Here is a 14514-nt window from a genome sequence, read left to right on the forward strand (position 1 = left end):
CAGTGGGGGTGGCTTGTCTCTGCTTCTTGATGTCTGGGGGCTCAGTAGGGAAGAGACAGCCAGCCTGATTCAAATGGCTGGGGACTAGAGTTGTCTGGCAGCCTTTTCATTCACCTGCCTGTGCCTGGACTGGGATGACTGGGAAGCTTGGCTGAGTTGGGACTGTTGACTGGAGTCCTTACACATGACCTCTCCATGCAGCTTGGGCTGCTAACAGAGTGGTGGCTGGGTTCCAGGAGGGACAGTGAGGGAGGACATGGAGAGCAAGCATTCCGAGGGCCAAGGGAAAGCTGCTTTTTATGATGGTAGCCTCAGAAGTCACGTGGCTTTAGTTCACCCCTACTCTAATTGGTTGAACAGTCTCAGGTCCACCCAAGGGAAGGGGACCTTGACCCTAGCTCTCAATGAGAAGCATGTAGGAGAATTTGCAGCCACTTAAAAAACCACCATATACACAAACATAAACATATTTACAGGAATACATTACCCTGAACTCTAAGAACTAAAAGGGACCATAAAGGATTATCTATTTTAATCTCCCATGCATGGCTCAGTTCCTCTTTGCAGCTTTGCTGTCATCACATCCCTGAACCACCTTACTGGTCTCCTGTCATCCACTCTTGCCCCTTTCAGTCCATCTTCACTCCGTAGCCACAGTGATTGTTCTGAAACACAAATTTTCCCCTGTATATCACCCACCCTCACTGCCTCCACTTCCACCTAAAATCTGTGATACTCTAGTGGTCTGGTCATCCACCAGCTCTTCAGCCTTATCTCATGCCACGCCCACTCGTGTTCTCCTGATCTTGCTTTTTTTCAGTTCCTTGTACTGTTTATGCATCTTCCCGTGACAGGGCCTTTGCGAATGCTCATCTTTTTACATGGAATTTTTTTCCCTACCCTCTTTGCTTGATTAACTTCTACTTATTCTTTGGATCTCAGCTTGATGGCCACTTCCTTAGTGATGTGATTTCTGACCCCTCTGATCAGGTCACACTCTCCTGTTGCATGCTCTTAAGAACTATGCATCATTCGTGTGTAACAGCTATCACTTTTACATTTGTGAGAGTTTGATTTAACTCCACGTCTCCCATGAGACTGTGAGTTCCATGGAGCCAGAGACCATGTTTGTTTTTCATCCTTTATTCTTTATAGCTTACATATAAACATTATAGATATTACTTCCTAAGTATGAATTTTTTTTTTAAATTTCAGGAATGAAAAGAATTGAATGCAGCCTAAGAATTTGTAACTTCCTTGCTAGCCTACATTCCTATTATAGTTCATAATGAGCTCCAGTCAACTCTACATACAGGTAATGGAAGCTATTCTTAAGGGGAAGCTCCACCATTCTGTTCCTGTCTAGGTAATATGTAGGTTAAGGTCAAGCCTTTATATTTAATCCTAATTTATGTCCTTTTTCAACAGTAATTTCAATCAGTTGACACGTCCTTGAAGCATGTTTCTCTGAAATTCTTCATATCAATTATTCTTTTGAATTTGCTATCATTTGCTAATTCAGTGAACATGCTTTCTTCCTTAGCTTTATGTATATCATTTTTTTTAAAGTCACCAAGTTCTGGGGTCAAATGTATTTGAAAAATATCCTAAACATATTTCAGAAGTTAAATATTTTTTAGCAATTTTGGCCAAACTTTAACTAAACCATCCAACATTGATTTATTGACTTTTTACTGCATCCCAGGCATTCTTATGTTTTCTTGTCTGTGGGACGTCTCTGAGCCTGTATTTAAATGTTGATGTACAAAGGATTTTGTCCATTTAAGTTCCAAATCTGCCTTTATATCAATTTTTGAATAGGCTAGGTAGGGTAAGTTAGGTTATGCTGCAGTAACAAACAACCCCCAAATTGCAATGATTTAAAACAACAAAATTAATTTCTTGCTCATGCTACCTGTATGTACTTTCACAGCAGAGGGCCTTTGCTTATTATAGTCCCTAAGGGACCTGGGCTGGTGGACCAGCAAACATTTTATATATTGCTAATTTCCTCCGCCTCTTCTTCCTTCTCTTTTCCTTCCTCCTCCTCTTCCTCCTCCTCCTCCTTCTTCTTAACAACTTATTGAGATATAATATTGCTAGGATTTTTTTTTTCCTTCAGAGAAAGCAAATTCTGGGGAGTCTTGCTCCAGCATTTAAATGTTCTAGCCTACAAGTGACACTTGTCACTTCTGCTCACAACTCATTGGCCAGAGCTAGTCACATGGCCCAACCCAACCACAGAGGTGTCTAGGAAGTGCAGTCCTATATGTGCTCTGAAGGTGGAGAGTCAGAAATGTATGGTGACCAGCATCAGTGACTGTTAGGTATGAGTGTAGTATACAGCACTTCTCAAAATTGTTAGCTTGTTGAAACTTTTCTTCACGAGGCATCTTGGGACACAGTGTTTTGTAAGGGATAGCTTGGGAAACACTGGGTTCTAGTCTAGAAACAACAAAGTTAGCAGTGGCAAATTCACTAGGGACCATCTCTTCACTTCAGCATGGAACTCTCCATCAGCCTCCTTTGGCTGCAGCCATTCAGTCATTTACAAATCCCCCTTGTATTAACCATCCAGCACCCACTTCTCCTTCCTGTTTGTAAGATTTTTATGAAAGACTTTGCAAAAAATCTTGCTGAAAGCAGAAGCTACTCCGCCTAATGCATCCTTTTTGACTTACTTGAAACAAGATTAATTTGGTATGTCTCCTGAGTCCATGAGTTGAACCCGTGATTGAATATATTTCAATGAGAGTACAAAAGAAGAAATCCGGTGTAGATTTCATCTGACATGCAGGTAATAAAAGTGGATTCTAAAGTGTTACTGGAAAATACCAAAATGCAAAAACTGCATTATATGGGAATTATATTCACCCATGTACGTGTAAGTATCACCTGTGTACATAACCAGACAAGACTGCATGACAGGTAGGAAGCTGAGTCTATCTAGGAGATAAGCAATGTAAATAAGAAGGATTGAAGCATGACAGCAGTATCAGTCTTCCATGTAAAATTGCAGCCAACTGAGAAATGAAGCCTTCCTTAGGCTTCATGTGGTAACAGAAACACAATTTCCATTGCAAACCATGGGACAGTTCCCAAGGAGTGCAGGTATTTTAATGAAATGCTGTAGACTTTTGTGTCCTGTAGCTGTATGTGCACTTGCCAGTTATTTCTATATAAGGCGCACGTACAGCTCTGAGTGGCTGGAGGGTGCGCACAAACCCAGATTTTCTGATTTCAGCTCTTGGTTTGTTTGCTTCCGTCAGACAGTGCTAATGTGTTTTGCCAATAATGTAGAAAGCCCTAGAAGTACCTTGTTTTTGTTATTTTTAATTTAAAATATTGTTTAAGTGCACTTAGTCACCTCTGGGGTCATCAGCACCATCGACACCACTGTGGGAAGGGGAATCAGAGAATCCCCAGGCGGGATGTTGTTTCTTCCCAAGTGTGAAATCTCCAGCTTTCTGATCATCTATTTCTTTTTCTTTTCTTTCTTTTTTTTTTTTTTTTTTTTCTTGCCTCCTATCCTGCGGAGTCACGTTTTGTGCCCCGTCTCCTCACCTCTCTGCCTGCAGGTTCGCACATTGGTGCTGACAGCTCTGGTTTCTCTGCAGGTGCCCGTAGTGACACCAGGCCTGGCGAGAGCTGTCTCTGGTCCTGGGTGGGATGTGAATAGCTTTTCTCTCTCAGAAATAGCCTAATTTGGAAGAAATCCCCTTTGCTGTTTGACATGGTGTGAACAACAGCATCAGGGATCCTTTTAAATCCAACAGGATAAATATGTCTCCTTGGTGCCATCTTTCCAAACACAGGTAACCTCGGTTATCATGCTTGAGATGCCCTAGGGTCCAAAAGAAAAGATTCGCATTTGGATACAGAGTCCTTTCCTTTTGCATTTTGGATTCTTGGATGAGGCTTATTGTGGTGTCCTTGGCCGTGGCAGGGAGCCATGTTTGTCTTTGATTTTTCTAGGTTGTGAGTTTCACAGTCCAACCCTTGTAGGTGGTCTAGAAAAGAGATTTAATACACACACATATCTTCTACATCTTTGCTTAAATGTCACTTCATCAGAGACTGCTTCCCACCAGCTCTGCCCTATAGGTCAGATGCAGCATCTACATGTTTGTAATTACCTAATGTATTGTTTGAATGTGTTTAATGAGTCTTCTGTGATGGGGCGGAAGCCCTGTGAGGTCCCTGTCTTGCCCACCCTTCTCTCCAGTACCTGTGATTATCCCATGCCTGACTGCTTGATATTTTGTTTCACAGGAACAGACAGTCTGCAGATCACTGTCACCCCAACCCTGGAGTCATTTCCTCATGGGAAATTGTTACCAGTTTCACCAACATGGCCTTTCTCAGAAGTCCAGTCTTCCTCAGCAGTGGGCAGTATCAAGACTGTGCCAGGACCGTCCCCTGACAACACAAGCTTGCCACAGTCTGTCCGGACACCTCCACCCAAGACACACCGCAGGGCTCGGGCTCATGGGGACTTCTCTTCTCTCCCTTACCAAGGAAGTGGCCAGAGCGCCTCCCTCGAACCTTCCAAGGATTCCACTGAGTCCCTGGTCCAACCAAGACCTCAAGGGGGAAAGGAAGCAGCTGCCATGTCAGGTTTGCCTCACACCAGCATGCGCCCCCCATTGTCCACCGTCCCGTCAGTGACGTCCCTGAGTGCCGCCCATCCATCGTGGCCACCGTGGGTAGGGACTCCTTCCATTTCAAACCAACATTCCCTGAGGGCACACGTTCTCCCCCCATCTTCATCTTCTTCATTGGCTCCTGACTCACCTCATTCCATCATCTTTTCTAAGCCAGCAGGGCGACCCACCAAAGTGCCTTTATTCCCCCGAACAGCTCCAACTGACTCCTCCTCCAGGCAGCACGTAGCTAACCCCTTAAACCCATTTGCTGAGGAAATGAACCACACTCCATCCAGAAATGTCCATGATTTAATAGGCATCCCTCATCTAGGTTTTTCTGGCTCCTCAGCCCCAGCAGAGGGACCTTACTCGGCCGGCTCGCCCGCACCTGAGTTTCTGAGCTGGGTGGCAGCCCTGGCCCATCGGTTCCCTCCTCCCCGGGCACTTGGAAGTCTTCTTCAGCTTTCAGGTAGAACGCCCTCACAGTCAGTGTTGGAAGTGGCTTCAAGTCCTGCATCCACCCAGGCTGAGGGGGCTAAAAGAGCACGTGATGAGGTGTCTTTGCCGGCTCTTAGGAGCGCAGCAGCAGTGACCCGTGAGGCTGCGTCTTCAGCAGTCCAGACCATAGACTCAGTGGCAGTGGAGCTGACCAACCGAAAGGCAGCCCCTGCTACTGCAGATGACTCTGCTTACCCCCGTCATCTGTCAGCAGCTCCAGAGAATTCCAAAGGGCCCGCCCTTTCAGCAGAACACACATCTTCCCCTCTGGTGCCTTCTCCTCTGGCTCTCACCACAGCCGGCCGAGGGCAAGACATGCTTTCTGGGGCGGTTCTCACATCACCATCCAATGGCACAGCAGCAGATTTCCCCTCTACGCCTCCTTCCCTTGGTCTGGCGTGGAATCATGCCTCTCCATTCACTGAGCCCCAGAAGCCAACTCCTCAAGATGCCAGCGATGATGGATCCCCTCCTACTGCAGCTACAGACTTCCCCCTCTCAAGCAAATTTCCTAATCTTCCTTCCACGACTTGGACATTTCCCCTGCAGAGAGAAGATAGCGGGACAGCTGTTTTAAAGAAAAATGAAAAGGCAAATTTGACAGTTGCTCTCCAGACCCATCCAAGTAAAGAGATTCCGAGTCTTCACACTGTAAATGGATTCACCTCTGATTTTAGCACTGATCATGTTTCCACAACACCAAGAACAAGCCCTCTTCCTTCAGAATTACCTTCACCATCCATCCCCTTCGCACGAGCCACCCAGACTGTTTCCCTACCTCTTAGCTTTTCCAACACCAAGCCAGAGACTTCCACAGCTGTGACAGACCAGTCTGAGTTGCCAGTTTCAGCTTCCAAACAGGTGATGGCATTTCCCTCCTCCAGTGAGGTCTTTGATTTCTCAACAATGGGAGACTTGAAGAAGCCAGCACTCACAGATGTTTTCTGGAGTTCTCTTTCAACAGAAACTGGATCCCTTACCGCAGAACCAACAATATCTGGCTTGCTGCAGCAAACAAATTATGATATAAATGGGCACACAGTTAACTCCACAAGTTGGGAAACTCATTCAGCGTCAACCACTCCTCCCGGTGGTTTAAATTCAGCTGCCAATACAATAACATCTGGGGATTTCAAAGATAATGATGAACATTTAGTAACTGCAGAAGGTTTTAACATTCAGTATCCAGTCTCTGGTATCAACCCCAGTGAACCCATTCAACAGTCAGATATTACCATGGTTGGAAACCACACAGATGTCTTGTCTGTGAGCACTAACGACCATTCCAGAGACTTGCAAACAGCTGAAGTTGAAGATTTCCCATCCATAAGTCAACATTCTGTGTCTCATCCCCATCCACAGCTGCCTGCCCATCCAACCCATCCTCTTTTGCTAACTTCTCCAAGTCTAACTTCTACAGCTAGCTTGCAGGAAATGCTTTCAGATGGAATGAGTACAAGTTTCCAAATCTCTGCCGACATCGATCCATCTCCAGTGATAAATGCTTCCACACCTTTCCAGAGTATCCCGAGATATCACTCTACTGCTGATTCTACTCTGTCAACCAGTACCTTACTCAGGACCCCATCCAAAGCACTGCTGGCTTCTCGGCACCCCGAGAAATGGACAGGTGCAGCCACTGATGCAGGTAGCTTGTTTCCTGGTACCCCCCAAATTAGATATGACTGCTTCTGTGGCCAAAGCATCTTCAGGCTCAGCAGAGATACCCGGCTTTGCTCAGACAGAGCAGCTCCACCCTGATTTCAGGTTGATGAATGAGTTAGCAGTCTGAACAGTCATGTCCTTGATCTTCTGCCGACTTGATATTTTTGGAAAGTATTCAGAATTTAAGTGTCCTTATTACCAGCCATAGCTTTGCCCTAAGTGGCATTCTTTTTGGTTAATTGACTTAACGAACCTTAAGCTGTTTCGCCTAAATTCCAGAGCTCAGAGACTTTTCACCTCAGCAAACCCATGAGTTACATCCATTCATTTCCAAAAGGGGTGTGTGCATTCTGGGTCAATGACAAACGTTGCTTTTTCTCTCTTTGCAGTGGACTTCTCGGTGTTGCCCAAGGCAGAACCGACAGCAGCAACCCCGCTGTTTCTTCGGAAATCAAGTCCACCGTTGCTGTCTGCAGCCCTGGTTGCCAAGGGCGCCGGCAGCAGCCCTTCGGCTGTGGCCGCGGGGTTAGTCAAGAGCAGCTGGACCACTGCTCTAGCTAAAAATGTCACCAACAACGCAGCACCCGGCCCAAAGGTGACACCAGGGGCAGCCCATCCAGCCTTCTCCTTCACGCCGACCTACATGTTTGCAAGAACAGCCCACACCGTGAGCACTCACCCCACCATGCAGGGGAACACGGGCGCCGCCTCTGGCCTGCTGTCCGCAACACACCTCCCCAGGAAACCACAAGCCATGCACCCGGGCTTCCCAAACCCCACCAACCCAGACGTGCCCAGGGCGTCCACCGCGCGCCCGCTGACAATCACGGCGGCCTTGACGTCTATCACCGCGCCAGTAAGGGCCACCCGGATGCCACCTTTGTCAGCAGAAAACACAGATGCTGCTCTTCCCGCTGCGTCCGCTGCTGTGGTCACAGCTGGCAAAATGGCATCCAACCTGGAGTGTCAGATGTCCAGCAAGCTCCTGGTGAGGACAGGTAAGGGTCCACTGTCCTCACGCAGCTTGAAAGCAGCAGGTGCATCCTGGCCTCCGAGACGTAACAGAGTTATTAGGTTTCTCTGAGATCAGTGGTTCTCCACCAGGGGTGGTTTTGCCCCCACCTGAGGGGACATTTGGCCATGTCTAGAGATGTTTTGGGGTGTCTACGACTTGGAGGGTAGGGAGGATGTCATGGGCATCTAGTGAGACAGAGACCTGGGAGGCTGCTAAACATCCTACAGTACACAGGACGCTCAGACAACAAAGAATAATCCAGCCCAAAAACATCAGTAGTGCCGAGGTTGGGAAGCCCTGATCTTTATCAAGTGACAGGAGAGGAGGAGCATCATGTGACACGGACTCTGGTCCTGGGATCCATCCTGATATCAGAGGCCCCTGGGAAACCAGTCCTGCCAGTGAGTCTGAGAAAGCAAACGTGCACCAAGTTTTGCCTGTAGAGTGAATCAGTGATGTCTCGCATGCATGGATGATGTGATCAGCGAAATAGAAAGTCTTGGGAGGGGCTACAGAACTCAGAAAGGCTTTCTGTCCTGTGTTTTTTCAACCAGCAAATACTAAAAGTACAGCTACTGTGCACTATGTCAGTGCGCACAATTTCTCCTGATGTTAAAAAGGAGACTTTTTTGAAAAAGTTGGGTGATGGGTGCTACCTTTTCAGCCCCCACCTCTGAGTTGCAGCACACGGGCCAAGAAGGCACAGGACGCTTTTACTAGTGTGGTAGTGTCTGTTATAAACAACATTAGACATGCTATTTGAAGGAGCATGCCAGTGTTGGATGCTCACGTCCCACCTTCTTTGCCCCACAGAGAATTAAATGGAATTATTTCCTGAGAGATTTCTTATTCTAAAATGGGAAATTGTGAATGTGGCACAGCAGAAAGCACAGTATCTCTTTCTCAAGAAATTATACCATCTGGTTTTCCACTCCCCCACCCCCTCTCACTCCAGATCTCCACCGCCTCCTCTGAGTGGCAGGCACCCCCAGCCACCTAGAAGCAGAAGTCTGGAACATTCTCCCCTCCCTCTTTTTCACAACCTCCCCTCACCCCAGCCACCCCCTGATCAGCCCCTGGTTCCTTCCAGTCCTACCTCCTGACCACCTCTTCTATCCACCCCCTCCCCACCACTTCCCTAATTCACACCATCAGTCGCTCACCTCAGTTTCTGCAACGACAGTCAAATTTATCTCTCTGCCTTCAGACTTCCCCTACCCTCCAATCTGTTCTCCAGTCTGCAGTCAAGGGAACCTTCTAAAATGCATGCCTTTGCTTAAAACCCTTCGTTTCCCACTGCCCTCAGGACCAAGCCTGAACATGTAGACTGAAGTATGCATTTCTCTCGCCTGTGCCTTTGCACTCGGTCTTCCCTCTGCTGGGATTGGTGGGGGCAGTCCTTCCCGCCTTGCCTCACTCATGCCCGTTATCCTTCAAGACTCAGTGGAAGCATCAGTTCCTCCCAGAAGCCTTCCCTGATCCCTGCCGTCTTGCCCAGGTTAGAGCCAGATGCTCGTCCAAGGGCCTCCAACAACATCCTAGGCTTCCCATCAAATAGCGCCTGTCATGTTCGATCACAAATGCCTCTTCGTCACCCGGGTCTCCATCCCTGTCTCTGTCCCATTGTAGGGTGGGGAGTGCACCTCCTGATGCTGGGTTGTTTTAGAGTGTAGCACCTGGCTCAGGGCCTGCATTTAAGGAACCTCTCAGGGATGCTGTTGCGGGAATTTTCTTGCATGCAGACCCACCAGGGGCAGGCATGGCTAAGCCTGGCTTTCAGAGTCAGAGGCAGCATTGGTCAGAAGTGCCACCGCACACTAGCTCTCTCTCCACTAGGGCCACGCAAATGGCTGGGGCTTTTTAGGACTTGAGTGGAACCAACCGAGATGCTGACCCAGCAACCCCTCCACGCCCCCACCCACCAACGCGTTGGTTGGACCTGTATGCACCAGCTTTGCTCAGAACCTGCAAGAGGTGGTGGTGAGATGGAGAGGAGGGCTGATCAGTTAGGAGGCCTGCTGCCTTATCATGCTGATCGTGTGCTTCTGTTTCACCCCACAGTTATCTTTCTGACCCAAAGGAGGGTGCAGATCAGTGAAACCCTGAAGTTCAACATAGCTAAAGGGCTCACGCAGGCATTGCGGAAGGCGTTCCACCAGAATGATGTCTCGGCTCATGTAAGCCCCCTGCTTTCGTAACCAAGCTAATCCACCCACATCTTCCTCAGCGGTCCGGAGTCTGTTTAGACTGTCTTCCTCCTCCCTTGGGTACCACAGCCACAACAGAAATAGGATCTTTCATCGTTTTGGCAAATAGCTAATGCGTGGTAGCTGGAGAAAAAGGTCAAATTCTGAGATGGAAAACTGAGGATAATTGCCTTATGTCTAGATTTTTTTCAAAGCCTGGATGTACTGTTTTAAATTGTCCCATTATCCTGTTGTTTGGGCAAACTATTTAATTGCATCGGTATAATTCTGCAGAAACCATCCATTGCTTTGGCCTCTATCTTCCTCACCATTGTAAACAGTTAGTGATTTATTTCTAGACCTTTAAAAATTACTCTGACTTGTAAATTGAGTCCAACTTTGCTTCAATTGCCAGCAGCAGACGGGAAAAAAACTTTTTTTTCCCTCCAAACACTTTAATGCCAAGTACTAGTTAACAACCACGAGCTGATTTTGATGGCATATCCAAGTGATGGAAGCCTTTGCACTCTTTTTGTTTGATTCCAAGTTTTAAAGGAGTAAATGTGATTGGCAGTTAGTGGACCACCCTTTACATCACTTAAAAATATTGCTCTGGCTTCTTCCTTTGAAGGTTTGCACCACAGCTGCATTCAAACTAGTGGTCCCCACCACCACATCAAGGCCTCACAAGGAGATTGAGTACACAGTTAATTGGTCACGGTCCATCTCTTTTATATAATTCTGAAAAAAAGAAGGAAAGGAAGAAATGCTCTCCACAAGAGGAATCTTTGGTTTCTGCACCAAAAACTTCATTTGAAAGTTGAAAATGTGAAGGTTTCCATTTGGTTACCTGAAACAGTTTTCACTAAAATTTAGTCATTTGCAAGCTACTGGTCACAGTTTCTGCTATTTTTTTTTTTTTGTATATCATCACAGATCGCTGTGACAACTAGTATGTATTAGTTTTTTTTTAAAATCTGCTTTTATTTTTAAAAACTTAAACACATTTCTTTTGAAAGGACGTTTGGTATTACCACCATAAAGGGAAATCAGGATCATTTGGCATAAATAAAAGGTGATCACAGAAATGAGAATAGTAGAAGAGAGCTTGTTAAATTCAAGCTAGATATTGTTGCTTGCAGAAGGCTCTAAGGCTGGGCCTGGTGTCCCTTTGTTTAAAAATATGATTAGCAAGGATTAGAGAGGTGTTAAAAGTAAATTATCCTCAAACTGAGACTTGCGCCTTGAGATAACTGGAAGGATTCGAACAGGAGTCACTTTCTCGCTGGGTGATTTGGTGACGCTTAGTGCTGATCCATGTTCCATCCAGAAGTATCTCTTGTCCCACCTACAGGCATCTTGAGCACCACCTTTAGGTGACAAAAGTGTTGGAGGCACACACAGTGTGGAGGAAGCAAAGGCACACCCAGCCTGCTGCAAAATCTGTTGTCTTGGTTTCTTTAGCAAATAAACATGATGCAAGAATAAGAGGGGAGGGGAAGCAGGTGTTAAAAACAGCCTCAGCTGTTAATATACAACACTAAGAAAGCAAAACAAAATAAGAATAAATTTGAAAGCCTCAAAACCTGCCAGCTGGGTCAGAAAGAGCTCAGATCATCAGCACCCCTTAGGACTCAGCTGTAGGAGAAATTCTCCGTGGCCCATCCCTGTCTTGGTCTTGAAACAGTTACAAGCCAAGACTGGAGTGAAGTCTGAACAATTCTTTTCTCAGCTTCTAGAGAGAGGAATTCACCTCATTTATTACCTGGCCCCCTGTCCTGTAAGGGGCCTCACTTAATCTATTATTTCTGCCTTTTGATGTTCATAAATGATGAGAAATATAATACAGCAGTTTTCCCCAGAATTCCATTCCCTGGAAATCTCTCTTGCCCATCATCTCCTGCCTACCTGCCTGCTTGGTGATCAGTGGTACTCACAGAATTATACTAAGGCACTTAAGGAATCAAAAAAACAAAATCAAAACCCCACAGATTTAATTCTATTCCGTGTAGGTTTGATATAAATTATACTTCTTGTATATATTTGAGATTTGATATTTTGAGACTTGCCAATCCATGTATGCTTTATGGGATTGTTGGGATAGTTCTCCAGTGGGGACATCCTGTTCCCCGGCCATGCTAAGTAACAGTTGTGGTTCTAAGAAACACCAGGAAGAACTTACGGTACCATGGAAGTGGACACTGAGTTCTGTGGGTCCATTTGTTTTGCAGGTGGACATTCTGGAACATTCTCACAACTGTTACAGTTGGTTATTACGCCACGAAAGGGAGGCTGGTGTACTTGCCTGCGGCAGTGATCGAAATGCTGGGTGTTTATGGGGTCAGCAACGTCACTGCAGATCTGAAGCAACACGCCCCAAACTTGCAATCGGTGGCAGTACTTGCTTCCCCGTGGACTCCCCAGCCTGCAGGCTACTTCCAGCTGAAAACAGGCAAGTAACTCAGAAGGAAAGGATGCCTCTCCGTTCTGGATCAGGGGTGGTACCAAGAAGACACCTATTTGACAACTCCATGGCTAGCTGCTCTGTCATCTCATTAAGTCCCTGTGTAGCTTCCTCCAAAAGCCTTGTGAAGATGAATATATGCATATGCATGACTGGGATATTGTGCTGTGGACCAGAAACTGACACATTATAACTGACTGTACTTCAATAAAAAAAAATAGAATCTATAAATAATAGATGTAATCATTATGTTGATTAATGCCCTTTCACGATGTAAAAAAAAAAATTACAACATAAAAAAAAAGGCCTTGTGAGTCAAATGTCCAAGTTTCCAGCACAGCAGCCTAAACTTTTCTAACCCTGGATTTATTAGAAATATTCCTTCACATGAGTCTTTCTTCCCAGTTTATATAATTAGTACTTATGAGGGTCAAGTACTGTATTTTTATGTTTTTTCCTGTATCACTGATGGATGCTGAGAAGAGCTGAGCATCTATAAAATCTATGCTTTGCAGCAGTATGTTCCAGGTGCCACTGAATCAGAATCTCTGAGCTTAGACCCGAATCTTCCTTTCTTTCAAACTCCCTGGTGATTCTTATCTTGTGGTTTGTAAACCACAAGAGTAGAGGAACCATTGAAATTGAAAGACTCAATCAACTTAGTAATGCAGGTCAATTCATTTTTTTTCCTCCAAAGAAATAGAAGATATGATCGCTGTTAAATTATTTTTTTGTCTTGGACCAGATGTCTCCAAATTCCAATCAAATGAAATCACAAAATCCTTTGCATTGGAGGGAATCTCAGGTTTGATCATGCATTTAATTCTTCTATATTATAAATCATTTTAAGAGCCACTTCCAAAACTACAACCAAACCTTGTCCGTCCTTATTTGCCTAATTTCTCTGAAGTAAAATCATGCCATCTTATCTCATGACTGCTATTGAGTTCAAGGAACTGAGACACAGAGCTTTGGTGGGCCCTGATTTCTTATTCTCATCCTAGTGCTGCAGTTCGTGAGCCAATCCGACAACATACAGTCCTGCAAGTTTGCTCAGACGATGGAACAGAGGCTGCAGAGGGCCTTCCAGGATGCGGAGAAGAAAATTCTGAATACTAAAAGCAACCTGACGATTCAGGTGAGGAGGAGGATGCTTCAGCCATGTAGTCGACAGAGGCCAACCATAACACAAATGTTGGCAGGAAATGACTTGGTCCCCATTTCAAAACTGCCTGGTGTAAGTGCAACTTGGTTCTTTGGGCATGTGATGTAGACAGGAGAAGGTGCCACTTTCAGGCCACTGATTTGAGTCAGGCCTGGCACTGATGGGGGTATCTGGGGTATGGTCATGACAAGAGAGATGCTGTGTCACTGTGTACCTGCTATGATTGGGGATTTTATATTTATTTGCCCATGTGAAGTCTCCAGGCCTTTCTAATGCATTTATTATTTTTTAAAAATGAACTAGCATATCCTCTATGTGTCAAATGTTGCATATAAAATGAATCATTCCTAAATAGCTAACTCACCAAGAGTTGCCTGTTCTGTGATTTTCACTGAGCTATTTTCCAGACATCTACATAAACGATCACCTTAGTTTAAACACGTACACAACACATATACACACACATTTTATATCTAGGGCTTACTGTGTGCCAGGACTGTGTTAAGTGTTTGACAAATGTTTTGCTGTGTAATACTCAAGACATCCTTCTGATGTGTTATTATCACCATTTCACAAGAAAGGGAACTGAGAGAAAGGTAAGGAGCATCCAGAAGGTCACACAGTTGGTAAAGAATGGAATTAGGACTTGAGCCAAAGCCCATGCTCTCATCCACCATGCTCTGCCAGCATCAGTGCAGTGCAGAAATGGGATCCTTGATGAAGTTTTTGAAGAGTGTATGAATTATCTTCCAGGACAGTCCCACTCCCAGTGTACTGTATTTCAGCTTCCTGTATTCATAGTAGACGTGCTACCAGAAGCTTTTCTCAGACCCATTTTTTACAATTATATAGATAACATCCCACTAAAGACAGAT

At 45.5% G+C, this 14514-nt stretch overlaps 1 protein-coding gene across 1 annotated transcript in view; it reads left to right on the forward strand.

Moving 5' to 3' along the window:
• KIAA1549L (KIAA1549 like) overlaps positions 1 to 14514 on the forward strand; it is a 235837-nt gene that overhangs the window by 128108 nt on the left and 93215 nt on the right. The window contains 6 exon segments of the mRNA XM_032488437.1: positions 4273 to 6792; positions 7199 to 7807; positions 9886 to 10001; positions 12242 to 12268; positions 12270 to 12462; positions 13479 to 13612. Coding sequence (XP_032344328.1) covers positions 4273 to 6792; positions 7199 to 7807; positions 9886 to 10001; positions 12242 to 12268; positions 12270 to 12462; positions 13479 to 13612 — 3599 coding nt within the window.

The sequence above is a fragment of the Camelus ferus genome, chromosome 10 (genome assembly GCF_009834535.1).
Source record: "Camelus ferus isolate YT-003-E chromosome 10, BCGSAC_Cfer_1.0, whole genome shotgun sequence".
NCBI lineage: Eukaryota > Metazoa > Chordata > Mammalia > Artiodactyla > Camelidae > Camelus > Camelus ferus.